General features: G+C 39.4%; 2 protein-coding genes across 2 annotated transcripts; one reads left to right on the forward strand and one right to left on the reverse strand.

Moving 5' to 3' along the window:
• Positions 1–156: 156 nt before the first annotated feature.
• LOC115731745 (bifunctional pinoresinol-lariciresinol reductase-like) lies at positions 157–9813 on the reverse strand. Its single transcript, XM_048276047.1, has 5 exons — positions 9796–9813; positions 1853–2186; positions 945–1185; positions 594–797; positions 157–428 (listed from the first exon to the last, which is right to left on the reverse strand). The coding sequence occupies exons 2-5, from the start codon at positions 2180–2182 to the stop codon at positions 265–267; spliced, it is 939 nt and encodes a 312-aa protein (XP_048132004.1). The 5' UTR covers positions 2183–2186; positions 9796–9813; the 3' UTR covers positions 157–264.
• Positions 2055–16328, forward strand: LOC115757594 (isoflavone reductase homolog). Its single transcript, XM_048276046.1, has 5 exons — positions 2055–2195; positions 9795–10229; positions 13453–13693; positions 14363–14566; positions 15885–16328. Exons 2-5 carry the CDS (start codon positions 9900–9902, stop codon positions 16046–16048), a joined length of 939 nt encoding a protein of 312 aa, XP_048132003.1. The 5' UTR covers positions 2055–2195; positions 9795–9899; the 3' UTR covers positions 16049–16328.
• The last annotated feature ends 2169 nt before the right edge of the window (positions 16329–18497 follow it).

Below are 18497 nucleotides of genomic sequence, written 5' to 3' on the forward strand. Positions count from 1 at the left end.
TCTTCAGTACAGGATATTCATGTCATATAAAACAACACGACCTTTATCATTTATACACGTATCAAATTCGGATAACACTTGTTCGGAATTTGAAATGGGTAATTCGATTTCAAGAAAGGAGATGACACATCACATTATTACATCAGAGTTTTATTACGTTACATTTTGTTTTCACGTAAAAAAAAAAAATAACACATAGTATCATGGATCAACATGATTATTGCACGACCGATAAGGAGTTTGGAAGCAATGGATTCGTCCCTGCTATAAGTAGCGCCGCAAGTACTCTTCGACCGTGACATAGTCTATGTCCGGATAGAGCTCGGAAGCTTCGACGTCGTCTTCTCCGATCTCGAAATTCGCAAGGCATCCCTCGAAGCACACATGGTAGTAATGCGTCAACCCGACTTGTTCCGCGTAGCTTTGCTCTTCATTTAGAAGATGGAAACACCCATTAACAAGTCGATCACAGTAACATCTAAACACACATGCGTCTGCAGTTTTACAAAAAATATGCAGAGTGCAAAAGGAAAAGCTTTCCACAAGCTTGCTTGCGGCAAAAAGATTAGACCTCCTGTGGAGTTAAACTTTACCTTTCATCGAAGCCAGGAAATCTTGAGCTGAGATGGAGGACTTCTGCAGATCTTTCCCGATGAGTTTCTCCCAGATCCCGACGACTTCGAGCTGAGACAGGATGTTCTTAGGTGGCCTGATGTACACAGTCTTGTTGAGAGTCCGAGGGTCGTCTACGCTTTTCATGGCGTACATGGCGATGTCGTCTTCGTCGACGTATATCGCTGCGCCATACAGGTCAACACATGCACATTGATCATATCCCTTTCGCGGAAAATAGCGGATTTAACTTTTCTTTACCAGTGTAACTTTGGAGAATAGATTGAAGTGTCAAAGGTATGTGAAGGGCAATTGTTGCGGAAGATCGATACCTTTCTTGTCACCATCTCCTAACAACAGCACAGAGTCTGTAGATGGGAGGATCTTCCCAGGTTGGCAGAGACCGCCGAGGAAGTAGCCAGCAAAGCAATTCGCCGATACGTACGTGTGCGGTATCCCGGCATCCTCGATCGCCCTCCTCACCACCATTTTGTCGTCGAATGCCACCCTTCCAGGCTCCATTGCATTCTCCATTCTCGCCGGGTCGGTTCCGAATTCAGAGGGCAAGAACCTCTGCGAGAACGAACAAACAAAGGTTGGCAGTATGATTTTTCCAACTACTTCTCTTCAATCTCAATCTTCATCCTATCTCTCCTCTATGGACAACTTCTTAGTATGATCTTTTTCTGCATTTTTTTCTCTCTCGACATTTTGTTAATGATGAAACGTCATAATGCTCATGAAATAAGAATATTCACATTGAACGGGAATTTACTTTTGGCAAATGTCACAAAATATCCATACCATGAAAATAGAGACAGGAAACTTATGACATTCACTTGATTACAATAAAACTAAGTAATGATCTAAATACGAAAAAATTCCCATTTCTATAAAGTTTTGCACTTATGATGTAATGTCGGAAATTTTTCTATACACTATCATAATCGTGACATTAGAAAAATCATATTTTCTCATCATCAATCGGTGGGGTGACGTTGTAAAATTAAACAAAAAGCATTTTATAACATAATGCGTACATGATTATGATCATACCTAATTAATCTTTATAGAATATCGCAACCATAAAATAAATATATTTTACGATGGTCCGGTGCTTTGATCACATCTTCACATAGTAAATTCGTAAAATTTTATTACAGCGCCAGTCACTCTTGGGACAGCGATGTTGCAGCAGATTCTCAAATTTCCCAAACAGCGATGCGCGTCGTTATTCTACCTCAACATTTCCGGCCTCTTTGATGGCGTCGACGAGCTTGAGCTGAAGGAGGATGTGGTGGCTCCTGATGTGGACGCCGGAGATCGCGCACACCACCACGTCCACCAGCTTCACCGCGTCAACGAGGCTCCGGTGATCGCTGAAGGAGCCCGGGACGAGCCTCGCCCCTCGCCCCTTGAACGACAGCAGCGTCTGCACTTTCTCTATGTCCACCCCGATCTCCGGCCTGTGAAGGACGTGCGTCTCGTGCCCTAGCTTCAAGCTCGCGTCCACCAATCTCTTCCCCAGGTACCCCGTTCCGCCAACTATCAAGACTTTGCTCTTCCCCATCTCTCTTTCTCTCGTGGTTGGTGGGCAGAGAAGCTAACTTCAGCGCGCCATTTATGGGGGCGAGAGGGTTTCTTCGTTCTTCTTTCTTGGTGGGGTTAGCTTGGGAGCAAAAGTCGGGGGGCCAACGTCAGGTGCTGGTGAGAGTGCCTTGCTTTGTTTTGCACTTGAAGATTTGATCAAGTTTGCTTTCGACTGATAGCAATGAGGGGGACGGCTTGACTCACTGTTCAGATGTTGAAGATGAAAAGGTAGAAAGTTATCATCATGGTACAGATTCGTTGAGGATAACCATGAGTTTGCTTTTTGACTGTAGCGATGAGTGAGAGTGGCGGTTGACTCACTGTTCATATGCGAAGATGGAAAGGTGAAAAGTTTCTGCTGACACAGATTCATTGGAGTAACCGTTTATGGATCATTGCTCGTCTGCGATGCAAGTTGAGTTATAGGAAGAACTGACACTCACCGGTACTTCCGTGCGGTCTCGGACACAGTCCAACACTCTGTCATATACGATCAACACATGATCAGCACTCCAAATATGCCAACAACAGGCGAGTTTGGCATCCCGACACGTCATTTCGACACCTACGAAGTCAATTTTAAACATTTTCAATAAATTAGGGTTCAAAATGTAAATTTGTCGAAAATATATATTGCGATTATATACCCAACTACCCCAAAATTAATATACCTAGCTAAAAAAAAAACTAATCGTGAATCCCTAACAAAATAAGAAGAAGAAACTCGAATATTTATCATTTATATATATAAAAAATAAATGTAATATGACGTATCTTAACGTGTCAAAATTCTCTTTTTTTGAAAAATGACGTGTCGACGTGCCATATCGTGTTGCGTGTCATGCATCGATGTCAATGCTACCTAGGTTGAATTAACATTTTCTAGCAGGGAATTGAATATGGGTTTTTCCCCCTTGGCCATGCTCTTTTGAGGCGTTAATTGATGTGGTGCTGCATGTTCGCGGAAATCTTACTAGGTTTAGTTCGACGCGACGCGGCTCGTGTGACGTTTGTTTATCGGTTTATGGCGGACCATCTTACTCATCAATCTGGCGCCGATCGAGAAATATGGTGTTGAACTCTCAGCCGGTGAACATTGCCGGAATAAATGACGGGATGGTTAATTCGGAAGAAGAGAGAGCGCTTCGGGAACTTATAAGACAAGCTCATTTTTGCTTTCCTTAGACTCTACTTGTTGGCTCTTTGGTTGCATAAGCATAATCGTCATTCCCTTAACAAAGGGTCTCGTGTTATATTTATTGTTGTGCCGCGCGCTCAACGGTGCTCGGATGCGTCATATGTCTTGGGCGTTTCTGAATTTGTTCTTATTTGTTTCAAAGAATACTATTCAAATGAAAAGGTGCCGTGCATCCGATGCCCAAATGGGATAATTGTCCAAAAAATCTTAAATCTATTGTGCGTTTGCTAATCCAATCTTAAACCTTTTCACTTTTTACCAATTGAATCCATTTGATCAAAATTCGCTAGAATCGCTAACGTGAATGCCGGCCGGGTGTCCTATGTGGTACGGCCACGCGTTAACGTGGACCATTTATAATTAAAATTTTTTTTGAATTTATTATTATTTTTTCTTTTTTCTCTGATTTTTCTTTTCTTGGGTTTTTTTTTCCCCCTAAGTAGCCGGCGAGGGTCGCCTGGCCCTCACCGGCTGCTGACAAGGGCCACGACACCCCGTCGACTGTGGGCAAGTCCATGTGAGTGTATCAAACTTCCGGAAAATCTGGTATTCCTCGTGCGTAGATTTTCGGGTATTCGTCCATGTGGGTGTATTGAATGTCCGGGAAAATCTGGGAAGCTTCTATCTCCACCTTTCCTAATTTCAAAGTTGAATCAAACCGCCTTGGTAGAATTTGGGGGTGGAAATGCCTGATGTGCAAAGTTGACTTCGAGTAACTTGTCGAGCAACGGTCGTGCCTAAAGATGCTTTGATTCGATCGGCTCGATAGCTTAATCGAGTATTTCATTATTTATAATTTCTGTTCTTCCTATTTGGATGACATAATACTGTTATATTTACTCGTAGCTGTTAGTATGTTTTACGTAATTACACTTGCATCGTTGGATATTTTCTTAAACACAAACAAGAAGGGCCAGAGCGATTATACCAAGCCAAGTCGAATTCGATCAAGTGGAAAAAAAAAATGGAGGATGTTGGGTTTTGTACATTTAAAATAGTCGAGGAGTTGTCGAGTTTGGCATCGATTAGAGTTTGAGCGAAGGAAAAAAAAGTACTTGATTGAGTTCGAGTCGAGTTTCTAGCTTCAGTTTACGAGTTGGGTTGAACTCAAGCCCAGCACTATATCGGCTCAACTCGTCTCGATCTAAATTAGGCAAATGGGGCCACAAGAGATTAAGAATATGACTTATGTCGGCTCGGCAAGACTCGACTCGACTCGATTACTCTTTTGTACTTCAACAGTTTCCATTTTCTCCTTCTCCATATTTTCAACTACATGAATTTGATTTCTTCTATCACAATTGAAGTCTTTAACATCAACTCTAACAATAATTTGATCCCCGGACTCATCTCTATTTTCACGAAAATTCACATCATTCATCTCTAGAAATTCTTCCTCAAGCTAAAAAAAAAGAGATTTTGGAAGTTTGAATTTTTTATTGAGGCTTATAAAATGCTATTAAAATATCACACGTCACTTGACAATGAACTTTTTATATACATATGGCCTCCCTCCACCTAATTTTTAAGTTCAAATCTTTTCATGCCTCTAATTGTCTCATCGATTACACATTGGTTTCGATAATGGGCGACGTAGTCTCCCAGCAAAAACCACCGCTTCAGTAATCTTAGCATCTCCGACCATGTTGTCACCGGAGCATTGTCTTCTCTCTCGGGTGATCCTCCTTCAATCTCTCCCGCGACACGACCGTGCTCTATCCTTCAATTTATACTTACCTTTCTTGCACCAGAATAATCGTATAGTCAAAAAAATTGATCTAACTCTTCAAGCCAATCCTAAAGCTCCTCAGTAGATAAATAGCAATCAAAATAAGCAACTTTTACTTTGGAGTCTAATTCATCGGATCCTTTGCGCTTCATGTAATTTTGATTTTCACAATGATCTCTGCCGCACCCGACCATCACGTTTGTTGTAATTATTAGGACATCCATTGCAATGGCAAACACTATAATCGTGAAATTTCAAAGAGGTCTGATCTCCTCGTGAATGTAGGTCGTATGATTTTGGTTGTATGCTAATTTCAATGATCTATTTTCATTCTCAAATAGAACTGCAAATTAATATCCGGAAACTTTCGAGCCTAAAGTACTTATCGCATAGTTTGTGTAGACGTAACAAAGCTCACGTCGATTTTACTGGACAATTTGAAAGAGATATCGTGTAGGTTTCTAATTTGTTTAATAAATTCAAAAGAAAGTTCCAAAATTGCCTGTTTAGGCATGCCTTTTGTTTTTGAAATGGCAAAGAGTTAGAAGAGACGATACAAATGATTTTTTTTTTTTAACGTTATTATAAGAATCTCAAATCAACTATGAAATGTTTAGTAAACCTTATGCGCAAAAATTATTCCTCGCAACCAGACCGCGATTAGGAATGTTTAATTATTGTCGTACGATCGCGTTGTATTGTTTATCGAGCGTATAACCAACAAGCACGCAACCAAGATGGTTGAACAGTTGTAAAAATATGGAAGTTCATCAATGTACAATCTTCAAGCAATTGTGTTGTAACTTAGCGTCACAACAAGAGCTGTTTCGATGTTGTACACGAGGAAAATCGAACTCGTAATATCATAAAAGACAAATAATCTTTTTATCGTTAGGCCAATCACTTGGTATCTAAGATAGAAAATATTTTTCGTGAGGAAAACCTATCTTATCTTTGGACCAAAAGGTTTCCTCTCGTAAGCAGGTACAAGGGACAATGGAAGAATGGGTTGTTTTCAAAGGATAAGAAAGACATCATGATGTCGAGCTCCGTATTGACCTGTTTATTGTTCGACCGAGGGTGAACCACCAAAGTTAGCAAGCAATTGGGCACAAAGAAAGAAGCTTGAAAGTTGTTAAGAATAGAGTTGTTCTGAGTTCGTATCTTGGTCTACATGACTTCTCCGGACCTCCACCGCAAAAAGGAAAAAAAACAATTGGATGAATGTAGGTCTGTTGTCAAAGGATAATAAACGAACATCATATTTGGATAGTGTCCAAGTTGGTCAATAATCGAACCAACTCAACGAGGATGGAAATCCCAAAGCATTGCGTCAAAGAAGATCACTTCAGGTGAGGTGGACAGAGAGTTGTTCTCTTTCCATCTTTGGACTCTGATGACTTCTCCAGACCTCGACCGCGTAGAGGGAAAGAGACAATGGAAGAATGGGCTTGCTTGTCAAAGGATAAGAAAAGAACATCATGATGTGGAGCTCACGTATTGAAGGTGTTAGGATAAGAAAAGAACGTCATGATGTGGAGCTCACGTATTGAAGGTGTTTATCGCGACCTTTCCAGAGGTGAACTACCAAAAGAAAAGCTAAATTGGTGTATTGCGACAATGAGAGGTTCACGGCAATGGCAAACGGTGACGATGAAGAGAGTTGTTCTCTTTCTATCTTTGAACTCGGATGACTTCTCCAGACCTCGGCCGCATAGAGGGAAAGAGACAATGGAAGAATGGGCCTGCTTGTCAAAGGATAAGAAAAGAACATCATGATGTGGAGCTCACGGTATTGAAGGTGTTAGGATAAGAAAAGAACATCATGATGTGGAGCTCACGTATTGAAGGAGTTTTCGACCTTTCAAGGGGAACCACCAAAAGAAAACCGAAATTGGTGTATTGCGACAATGAGAGGTTCACGGCAATGGCAAGCGGTGACGACGAATCGAGTTGTTCTCTTTCTATCTTTGGACTGCGATGACTTCTCCGGACCTCGACCGCATAGAGGGAAAGAGACAGTGGAAGAATGGGCTTGCTTGTCAAGGATGAAAGAAATATGTGTGGAGCTCACGTTTGAAGGTGTTTATCGCGACCTTTCCAAGGGTGAACCACCAAAGAAAGCGAATTGGTGTATTGCGACAATGAGAGGTTCACGCAATGGAAGCGGTGACGATGAAGGGAGTTGTTCACTTTCTATCTTTGAACTCGGAGGACTTCTCCAGACCTCGACCGCATAGAGGGAAAGAGACAATGGAAGAATGGGCCTGCTTGTCAAAGGATAAGAAAAGAACATCATGATGTGGAGCTCACGTATTGAAGGTGTTAGGATAAAAAAAGATTTTCATGATGTGGAGCTACGTATTGAAGGTGTTGTAAGAAAGAAATCATTGTGAAGGTGTTTATCGCGACCTTTTCATGTGATTGACTCTAATAAGAAAAGATATATGGTGTATTCGACAATGAGAGGTTAATGGAAGGTGGCTAATAGTTGTTCTCTTTCTAGCTTTGGACTGATGACTTCTTAGACCTCGACCGCATAGAGGGAAAGAGACAATGGAAGAATGGGCTTGCTTGTCAAAGGATAAGAAAAGAACATCATGATGTGGAGCTCACGTATTGAAGGTGTTTATCGCGACCTTTCCAAGGGTGAACCACCAAAAGAAAAGCGAAATTGGTGTATTGCGACAATGAGAGGTTCACGGCAATGGCAAGCGGTGACGACGAAGAGAGTTGTTCTCTTTCTATCTTTGAACTCGAATGACTTCTCCGGACCTCGACCGCATAGAGGGAAAGAGACAATGGAAGAATGGGCTTGCTTGTCAAAGGATAAGAAAAGAACATCATGATGTGGAGCTCACGTATTGAAGGTGTTAGGATAAGAAAAGAACGTCATGATGTGGAGCTCACGTATTGAAGGTGTTTATCGAGATTTTTCAAAGGGTGAACCACCAAAAGAAAAGTGAAATTGGTGTGTATTGCGACAATGAGAGGTTCACGGCAATGGCAAGCGGTGACGACGAATAGGAAAACAGTGAGGAACTCTGGCGGGGACTCCTAGTTACGGCGGCACCGGAGATTGAAGGGTAGCAAGGATGGCGGTGATTGCTCCAAGGACATCAGGGACACCGGGATCGTGAGGGATTGGACTGAAAACTCTATAAATAGTGTTCAAGTATCTTCTCTTAATGGCTGACAAGGCGACGAAGCCTTTGCATAAGGGACCAATATAATTATATTGAGGGGCAATAGCACTTGAACTTTGGATAGTCGTTATTCCGCATTAAGAGCACAAATCCCTTTAATCCACTACTATATTTATAGATTCTAGTTATGATGATCTTGAGGTGCCGTTTTTGCTGCTTACATGTTGGTCTTGAGCTGGAGGGGCTGGACAAGCGTGAGGCACTGCAGTATGGCAGGGAGGACGGCTGCAGCGTTTGGACATGCGGTGGCTGGGCGGGCAAGCGTGGACCACGCAAGGAGGAGCTCGGCCAACGGCAACCGCGGGAGAGGGTTGTTACTCTTTTTCTCCCATGTAGACTAACACGTATTCCTGTTCTCTCTCATGTTTTCAACCTCTGTACTCAAACTTGATGAGAACAAGTCATAGTAGAGGCGTTGCTTTTGGGGCATCCTTGCAAGAAGTCGCTTTCCTATTTTGGGCCTGAAAGGAAAAAATTGATTAAATTACCTCCTCAAGTTTGCTTAATAAGTCAATTTTCCCAATCCCAACTTGGCACCTCGTCTTATAGGATCCGGCCACTGCACGATTCATTGGCTTTGGCCAACTTTTCATAAACTTGTGGGCTCATTCTCAAATTTTTAATTAAACTTAGAAAATATTTTGGTTAAGGGTCCGGGCCAATTCCTCTTTTTTTTTTTCTATACAATTAATGTCTAAATAGGTCGCACAATTTAAGTGTCAACAGTATTTCCAATTGAAGGTTAGGAAATACTGAAAGCGTCCGAGTGCTCTAGTGTGGTTGTAATTTTCGATGTACCGTTTGATTTACAGTGGAAATCATGTGTTCCTCTCTTCGTGAACATAACTCACACTGATCACACTGCCCAAATTCGATGTTCAATTTTTTTTCCTCTCGTTCTATCGTTTATATCGATAGCTTGTCCTCTATATTTTACAACAAAAGTGGTGAAAGTTGGGGTTTTATAGCTGTAATAATAGCAAATGAGTTGCTGGCATTATGGCCCCTCTTCAGTGATGACTTTCACCTAAAGTTGGTCTATGTCCAGTTAATCTAATAATAATGTACCTGAACTATGTATCGCATCTGCATGCATTAAAAAAAAAGGCTCAATTGACGGTATGGCTCTCTTGGCTAGATGAGTAATTTGAACATGAAATTATGCAATTTTGACCCCATTTATTTAGTGAAAAATAAATGATTTAGAAATTATTTTCTTACAGATTGTTTGTATCGCTTACAAAAAAAGAATGAACGAAACATATTTTTTACCGTCCACAAAAATATTTATACATAATAATTATTTATAATGAAAATATTTTTTATTAATTAATTATTTTAAGTTACCATTTTTAAAAAAATAGTTTTCATATCATTTATTTTTAACGAAAATAAAAGCTCTTGACGCAGTCTCATTCTTAAGTAGTTAATAAAGTCACCAACTCAAGAAAAGCAACAGCTCTCTCTCTCTCTCTCTGGCTCTCATTTAAACACGCACGCCCTCTGATTGCTCTATTCATCAACTCAAAGAACTAAGATAGCTCTCCAAAACTCCTCACATCCCATGGCAAAGAGCAAGGTCCTCGTCGTCGGGGGCACCGGCTACATCGGGCGGAGGCTCGTGCGGGCAAGCCTGGACCAGGGCCACCCTACGTACGTCCTCCAGCGGCCGGAGATAGGCCTCGACATCGAGAAGCTCCAGACGCTGCTGTCCTTCAAGAGGCGCGGTGCCCACCTCATCGAGGGCTCGTTCTCGGATGTAAGGACCCTCGTCGATGCCGTGAGGCAGGTCGACGTCGTCATCTGCGCCATGTCGGGCGTCCACTTCCGGAGCCACAACATCCTGATGCAGCTCAAGCTCGTGGAGGCCATCAAAGAAGCTGGAAATGTCACGGTAACGCGCGTCCCGTAAATTCATTTTTTCTCTCTCTTTAGAGCAGTCCTTGTGGACTTTTTTACTATTTACTATTTTCCTTCCATATATGACAAAATCTCGAGATATTAGCGAAAATAATTTACTTTTTCACCTTTAGAGTACAGACAAAATATAATCGTCCAATTTTCAACTCATGATACGAACATTCTTCACTTATTTCTCCGTTTTTCTTTTGATTTTTTCTTTTTCCTTCCTTTTTTTTTGTTAAACTTTTTCCTTCCTTCACTTAATGTTTATTCATAGCATAGACTGGAAAATTTTCGAAAAGGTCAAAAGAGTAGGAGGTCTTTTGCAGACTTTTTCAGCGTATATATGTTGGAACGGAAATTTTAGTATGTTCGCAGATTTCGCATAAACGATCTTATTTATTTTCAATTTGACAGCTTTTATCATTCACTCTCACACTATTCATCAAATCAAACTTGAATAAAGTCGCCTGTGAAAGAAAAATTTACATTGACGATGAAACTTATGACAACTCGTTTGAATATCTATATGGTTGCGCAAATTATGATACATGTAGACGCGTGGTGTGATTATCAAGTTTAGAGGGACTAATCTTGTGACTTGTTATGAATATAATATATACGTCAAATAATAAAAACCTTCAAATCTAGTAGGATTTTTTATCTTAACGAAGGCTCCATTTGTTTCGCAAAAAAAATAACTGATTTAGAAAATATTTTTCTTGAAATAATAATTCAATAGAAAATATTTCCATTACCGACAACAATTTATGTCTATAAGAAAATATTTTTCTTTCGTTCATTTCTATTATAATACAAGAGATCCTTATTAAAAAAATATTGTCTAAATCATGTATTTTTCGGGAAACAAAAGAAGCCAAAATTTTCAAAACTACCCAGTGGAAAACCTAAAAAATAACATTGACAGATCCATTTCACTAAATTAAATTAATCAAATATCAGGAAAGAGTATGGTACGTTCATCAGCTAACAATTAATGGATGATGATTTGATCATGGCGTCGTCCATTTAATCTAGATGGTTCAATACGGTTTAGATAACAATTCATTAGGTACAATGCACTTATGAAGAGCAAGAGAAAAGAAAAAGATTTTCATGTTAAAGTCAACATTGACCAATTTGACAGATCGCATTATCTGCTCGATCATTTGATATATTCAATGACAAGGCCATGGACGGCACCACTTGTCCCCACCTCAACGAAATTATTGGAACTTTCTAAAGTTCGCTTTTATAAAATACGTAGAAAGTTCCAAATGTTTCGCATTAAATAACAATTTATGTTTAGGAGTAAGGAGCTAAAACTTAAAGTAGAAGTCACTCCAAATAAACAAAAATCAGGTGGATTTCATCTTTATAGAAAATAATAGAGTTGCAAAACCGTGAAATGTGAAACGTATATTTCACGTCCTAGTGTTTACATGGGATTGCCCTGGTATAAACATAGTCTTGAATGAAATTTCAAACGTAATTTTGGGTGACTAATTCCTTATGTTCATCTTATCAATTATATAATTATATACAATGGTAACCCCACCTGCAGGCTTAGATATAATTTGCACTGAGTGCCGATTAGGGCAAAAAGCTTTTCCCACTGACCATATTGTATTGGCACATATGTGCTCACAAGAAGACATGGGCCTGCCCACTGATTTTTGTCTGGTGGAGAGTTTCTTGCAACCGAACCAACAAGGCCAACCAAACATTATTTTAAGCAGACAGTTTGTCAAGTTGATCATACACGATAATGTCAGAAAAATAGATATGCGCGCCTCTTGAACTACTGCTATTGGTAGGTAGGTGCTCTTTTTATTAGTATAAGAATTTAACTTGAAGACAAAGGAGGGGCCGCCACAAATTTGATCTGATTGCGCCTTGCTTGTTGCTCAATCTAGCAATCTTTTGGATCTTTTTGCAACATTCTTGTCTTTGTTTTGTCATGCTTATGGACAAAGTTCTGTTTCCAACGTTCCATGACAAAAGTGAAGGACTTTGTAATATGAAGCGTTTTTTGAACGGGCTTCTTCTTTTCTTGTCTCTCCTAAAAAAAACTTTTAGTTTGTTGCGCCTTTAATTTTTTTTTAACTAAATTGCACGCTTTTAACTTTAGTGTTAGTCATGTTCTGAAACTAGCTTTCGACCGAAGAAAAAATGTTCCACAAAATTAGCCTAAATACTTTACTTATTGGTTTTAGTTTGCCGGGTTGTTTTTATCTGTAATATTTCGTGCCACTTTTTTTGTGGTCGTAAATTTAAGTCCATCTTCGGTTGTGATTCACGTTGTACTTCTAGTTCTAATTGTGAGGGGAAATTACACATCTTCCTCGCACTTTGGAGGTAATCCACATTTATATTTCCAACTGTCACGCATTATGTCCTGAACTTTTGTTTTGCTACTGTCATTAGCCCTTCTTTGTACTTCCCAGTTAGTTTGTGCAATGCATGTGACTTTTAAGAAGCAAAATGCATATTTTCATCATCTTTTTTTTATAGATAGATCTCTTTCACCCTTGAAAACTGAAATATATGGTAGCTAGGATGTCAATATCAAGAAAAGATAGATATCGTTAAAATATAGCCATTCAACTTTTTATAAAAAAAATTGATGAAAATATCTAAAAAAATAAATTAAAAAATTAAGAAAAAAGAAACACAATAATGGGATACTCATTAGAAAGTACTCAAAAAAATCACCTTATATTTTCGGTAATCATTTCCTTTTATGACTTGAGGACGTCATGTCCTTTTACAAATTATAAGTTGTTAATCAATCCCTATTTACATGAACTAACTCTTTGGATATGTATAATGAGTTATGAAGCGGCTACATCTAAAAAAAAAAAAAATCATTGTTTAATAGCACTGATATTTACTTATATGTTACTCAGTATTTAAGTTAATTTAGTTTTCTAGTTTTTATTTTTTTTACAGTAATTAAGGGTAAAAGAGATATTTCCTTCAAAAAAACCTAAGATAAGAATACACTTTTACCTCGTGCATTGCACATTCCAACAGAAAAAATGATGGCAAGTGACCGCCGGGAGAAAACTAAAATTTTAGTGATATTGTGCAAAGATGAAAGTTCAGGGGTAAATGTATGCTAGCCTAAAAGTACATGGGGGTTTTCTGCAATTTTTGTAAAGTTGAAAGTTAAGGGGTAAATGAGAGTTTGAATGTTTGCTGATTCTTTGTAGCGGTTCTTGCCGTCGGAGTTCGGAATGGACCCGGCCCTCATGGGTCATGCGATTGAGCCGGGAAGGGTCACGTTGGATGAGAAAATGGAGGTGAGAAGAGCAGTCGAGGAAGCTAAGATCCCCTTCACCTATATCTCCGCCAACTGCTTTGCTGGTTATTTTGTGGGCAATCTCTCTCAGCTATCAAGTCTCACCCCTCCAAAAGACACTGTGTATCTCTACGGAGACGGCAACGTCAAAGGTACGTGAGGTGCATCACCCTAGTTCAGGCATTATGACGAGGGTCGTGTTTTCATGCATTCCTTAATTGGGGGAAATTTCCTCTAACCATAGCAATATTTGATAGGCTACAAGATGCATAATATCTATGTTTGTAGCCCACCAATCAGAAGTTTTGGTGTAATAAGTTTCCTCCGAATAGAGACGGAGAAAGATGTTCCCCATATGCAATGTAGACATGGTACCATTCCCTGTGCCTTAAGAAACCCTAATTCTTCATGTTTGATTTCTTATCGGGACAACCCACTCCTAATCCCGCCACGTGTCCTGAATGCTTAACATGTCAAATAAGCGTTTCATGTCAAAGTAGGCCATTCATCCATTTGACTTTGGAGTAAGAGGGGAGCTATTACTTGTATAAAATGTATTCCAACAATTTCTTGTTAGGTGAGATCGAGTCATAATTTAAATGTTCATCTCATGTCAACAATGGGGTAAGAGCTTACTTTGTCAACGAGTATCCTCATAGCTGTATCCTTAGAAATCTTCATTAGATAACACGTTATACCCAATGCAAAGGGCAATTACTAGCTATAAATCTAGTCTAAATCAGGACCTTCACGAAATATTTCGGCTGCTCATAAGTCATGTAGCCTAGTTCAACGCGTTTGACGTTGCGTTATTCTCGCAGCTGTTTTTCTCGATGAAGATGACATCGCAACGTACACAATTAAAACTATTGACGATCCGAGAACACTGAACAAGACGGTGTACCTGAGGCCACCGGAGAACATTCTGTCCCAAAGGCAACTGGTGGAGATGTGGGAGAAGCTCAGTGAAAGGACATTGGAGAAGAGAAGCATTTCTGCAGAAGACTTCCTTGCCTCCATGAAAGGTATTTACCTAATTTTCTCTTGCCTTTATGATGAAATGTACCGTTACCTAATTATAAGAAAGTTTCGATATAGTTTCAACACATTAAAAACTTTATATAAGATGCACAGTTGGTGTAGACTATAAATTCCAAGAGTAATCCGGATCGACCTTAAATGAAAAAGGCATGATTACTTAAGGGATAAATGCACTATAAGTTATAAAACTTGTCAGGAAAGTACGATTGAGTCCTAAAAATTTCAAAAAGTACAATCAAGTCTTAAAACTTATTAAATTAGTTTAATCAAGTCTTTCCATTAACTCCGTCAAATTTAGCTAACGAAAAATGCTAACACTTTTTCTCTCTCTATTACTTGGCGTTCTAAGTGCCATTAAAATTTAACTAAAGCATGGAAACATGATCATAATCCCAATGTCTAACCTAAGTTTTAGTTAAATTAGGTTAAAAAAAGATTTAAAAAAATTGAAAAAACAACAAACAAAGAAGAAGGAAAAAAATAACAGGCTACAGACCCTCTGCTTGCGGGCCGCTGCCCCATCGTCCGAAAGTGGGGCCTTGGTGACGGCCAGCAACCCTTGCCAACCACAGGCAAGAGCCTACTCTCCCTTGCCAAATCCGAGAGAGGGTCGACGCCCCACTAGCAATGGGGTGGCCGTCACAAGTAGAGGGCCTAGACCTCACTCTGACTCTGCCTATGGTTATTTGTTTCTTTTGGTATATTTTTCCAAACTTTTAGCCTTTTTTTTAGGTGTTTTTTTTTTTTGTTGGGGGTTGGGGGGTATTTTTTGGACTATTTTTAACCTAATTTAATTAAAATTTGTAGTTAATAACTGAGATTTGGATCAAACGAAGCTGTTTTAGTACCTTAGTTAAAGTTAATGCCATGTAGGAGAGATAAAATAATTTTAAAAAATCATATTGGTAATTTTCCGTTAGTCAAATTGGACGGAGTTTGCGGAATGACTTAATCGCACTAATTTGACAAGCTTTAACATTGGGTTTCACTTTTTGAAAAATTTTTAAGTCCCGATCCCACTTTCGCAATGAGTTTTAAGACTTTTGACGTAGTTATCCCATCAATTATTTGTCCACCCTTTTTGTGAAATATAGCCTTGGAATTTCTTTAGGTCCACCGGCTGCGCAACTAATAAACATGTCCTGCAATGGTGATTATGTTTTCTCGTGCTAACAGAGAACCTAGGAAAAATCCTTGATATAATAAATTTACCATCAGCAGGATATATAATTACTGACAACACTAGCTTCACATCTATGGTAGATCATGTGTAGATAATATTGATCTATCCTTTTGTTTCAGGATTGGATTATGCGCAGCAAGTGGGGGTGGGGCATTTCTACCACATATTCTATGAAGGCTGCTTGACAAACTTTGAAATTGGGGAAGATGGAGAAGAAGCTTCCCAGCTCTACCCTGAAGTTCAATATACCCGCATGGATGAATACCTGAAGATATATGCATGATCGTGCTACTGAGAAGCATCATTCTCTATGATGATCCTATCATTTCTGTGATTATAACAATGGTTTGAGCTGAGTTTTTCGATCGACATATTGTATTATTTCCGGTCTCAGGATAATACAAAGACCATCTCAGTGTGTTCCTGCAACAATCTTAGCTAGGGTTCTCGGGTTATTCAAAGGCTTGCTTGTCTGAAAGTGTGAGGAAGTGGTACTTGGGACTTTGTCACTGGACTTCGAAACGAAAACCAATGTTGGGCAGAACTAGCTTTCAGAATTCTAATTCTACAACATCATCTATCATGAACCGCATTATTGGCCAGTGACGAATTCAGAGATTTATGCAGAATTCCAAGGCCTCATCAGATACCAACAGCACTAATATTCTATCTCGAAGCACAGATAAGAAAACATGCCTCATCAACCTTCTTAAGACCACTGGCCATTATTCCAAAATTTTCACATATTTAAGCACCAACCATTAGGTGTCAAAGTACATTCTTAGTTTTATGAGTACACACCCGCACTTTACTTGACGAAGAGAGATCGTGCGTAAAAATGCTCGCCTGAACAGAGGCCAGATGATGTGTTGGCTTCTGATTCTCCAAGTGAAAAGTGCACATTACAATTGTTCATTCAACCCAACTAGAAATAGTGTAGGTGATGAGATGCTCATTAGGCCTCCGAAACTCTTCAGGCTGTCTCCGTAGATAGTAAAAGGGCGCAAATGGGAGACACAGGCTAATAAAATGAGGAAGAGATGAAGCATAGGCTTAAGTTTAAGTTTAAACCCGATACCGAGGCAGAAATTTTCGAAAAAAATTGTCTCGCTTGTCTCCTCACAATCTCTCCCCGTTGAGGCCTCGGCTTTTGCTCCGTTGGGCGACCGCACTAGAATTGATCCACCGAGGAATTTCAAAAGTATCGCGCACCTCCAAACAAGCGAACGTATGTATCAGCAGCAGTCACGCAAAAAAGTAAGTAAATCCTTAGTACAAGAAGTCTAGAAAATTCATCTAAACAACTAGTCTGTCGCCATGCATTGTTGATGGAGCTGGTAAGCCGACTGCACCCACTTCTTTGCTTTTCGCTGCCAACTGAGGATGGGCTGGGCACGGCACTTTGGCACATCTTTCTACTGGGGAACTAATAGAACCAAAAGATAGCACATATGTATCCCCTTTTACGATCGAAATTGAAACACCAAGATCTAAAACAGCTAATTGAATTATCACTTCATCGAGATCCAGCGTACCCTCGGAAAGAATACGGACGCTGGAAACTGCAGAATCACGCAGGTGATCATGATGACGACGGCGATGCCCTCTGCGCTCTTCCGCATTACCTGCACATGCCGGGAAATTCAGTGAACTTCTTCAGGAGCAGTTCTGCGGAGGCAACTGATAGGTTAGAACATGACACCGTGCTGTGCTGCAAAATTTCCATTCAATGTACAAACCAGTCATATGTTTATGATGTTCCCTAAATAGTAGGACAAATTACCTGTCCTGATCATAACCTCCCACTCCCAAAAGTAAAAACCCCAATCACTTGTTTAATAATATATATCGATGAAGGCAGTGGGGAACTTACGGTCTTGCCAATATGTATGGTCACTTCGGCATGTGCAAACCCCCTTCAACGCTGTGGTCCGCCATCTACGCAAAGCCCCGAACATCTGCTGTTATCTTCTGTGTCTCCACTAAAAAATATTAAGAGCCTTAACCCCAAAGATTAATCCCAAAATCAAGTTCCCAAAACAAGCCCCAAACCATAAAAAATAAAAATGATCCCCACGTGGAACAAGCTTGGGTCCACAAATACCCAACATTTGGTAGGGCCAATACCCAAAAAAAAAGACCCTAAATTTATCATTTGTTCCAATTATATCTAATTTTAAAAAATTTTATCTCATAAAAAACCTTCAACTTTTACTTTTGTCTCAATTCTACTTGCCTAATACCTAAAAAATTCTCAATTTTAGTATATGTACAATATTATATCTAAAACTTTTTTTTTTGTCTTAAAAAAAACCTCTCAACGTTTACTTTTGTCCCAATTCTACAACTATCGTTAGCCTTTCCTCCATAATCACCGTTAGTTAATCCTATAGTGGCATTTTCACGTCGTTAATGAATTACATCTCAACAAAGTTGACCTATGAAAAAAACCCTCTAACCTCTCTTTTATTGTTTGTTTTCCCTACATATTGCCACTCAAGATTGGGTGTTTCAAATTTTCCTATGTACTTAACAAGCCCAAAGAACAACTAGACATGGGATCTAATTATTTGGATAAACGATCTCAAATCTCATCTTCCATGAAACCTATTGTTTTCTAATTTCAAAAATTCATTGGTAATTTCATCAATAATATTTGAGCCATGTATGATTAATGAACAATGATTCAACAGAAAGGCCGACAATGATAGAATTGGAATAAAAGTAAAAGT

Source organism: Rhodamnia argentea, chromosome 3 (assembly GCF_020921035.1).
Source record: "Rhodamnia argentea isolate NSW1041297 chromosome 3, ASM2092103v1, whole genome shotgun sequence".
Classification (NCBI taxonomy): domain Eukaryota; kingdom Viridiplantae; phylum Streptophyta; class Magnoliopsida; order Myrtales; family Myrtaceae; genus Rhodamnia; species Rhodamnia argentea.

Excerpts from the sequence above, each read along its gene's own strand:
- LOC115731745 (XM_048276047.1), bottom strand. The coding sequence starts at position 2,182 with ATGGGGAAGAGCAAAGTCTTGATAGTTGGCGGAACGGGGTACCTGGGG. Across the intron at positions 798-944 it reads AGGAGATGGTGACAAGAAAG|CGATATACGTCGACGAAGAC; the intron begins GTATCGATCTTC and ends TGTATGGCGCAG. Across the intron at positions 429-593 it reads TTTCCTGGCTTCGATGAAAG|AGCAAAGCTACGCGGAACAA; the intron begins GTAAAGTTTAAC and ends TTCTAAATGAAG.
- LOC115757594 (XM_048276046.1), top strand. The coding sequence starts at position 9,900 with ATGGCAAAGAGCAAGGTCCTCGTCGTCGGGGGCACCGGCTACATCGGG. Across the intron at positions 10,230-13,452 it reads AAGAAGCTGGAAATGTCACG|CGGTTCTTGCCGTCGGAGTT; the intron begins GTAACGCGCGTC and ends GATTCTTTGTAG. Across the intron at positions 14,567-15,884 it reads CTTCCTTGCCTCCATGAAAG|GATTGGATTATGCGCAGCAA; the intron begins GTATTTACCTAA and ends CTTTTGTTTCAG.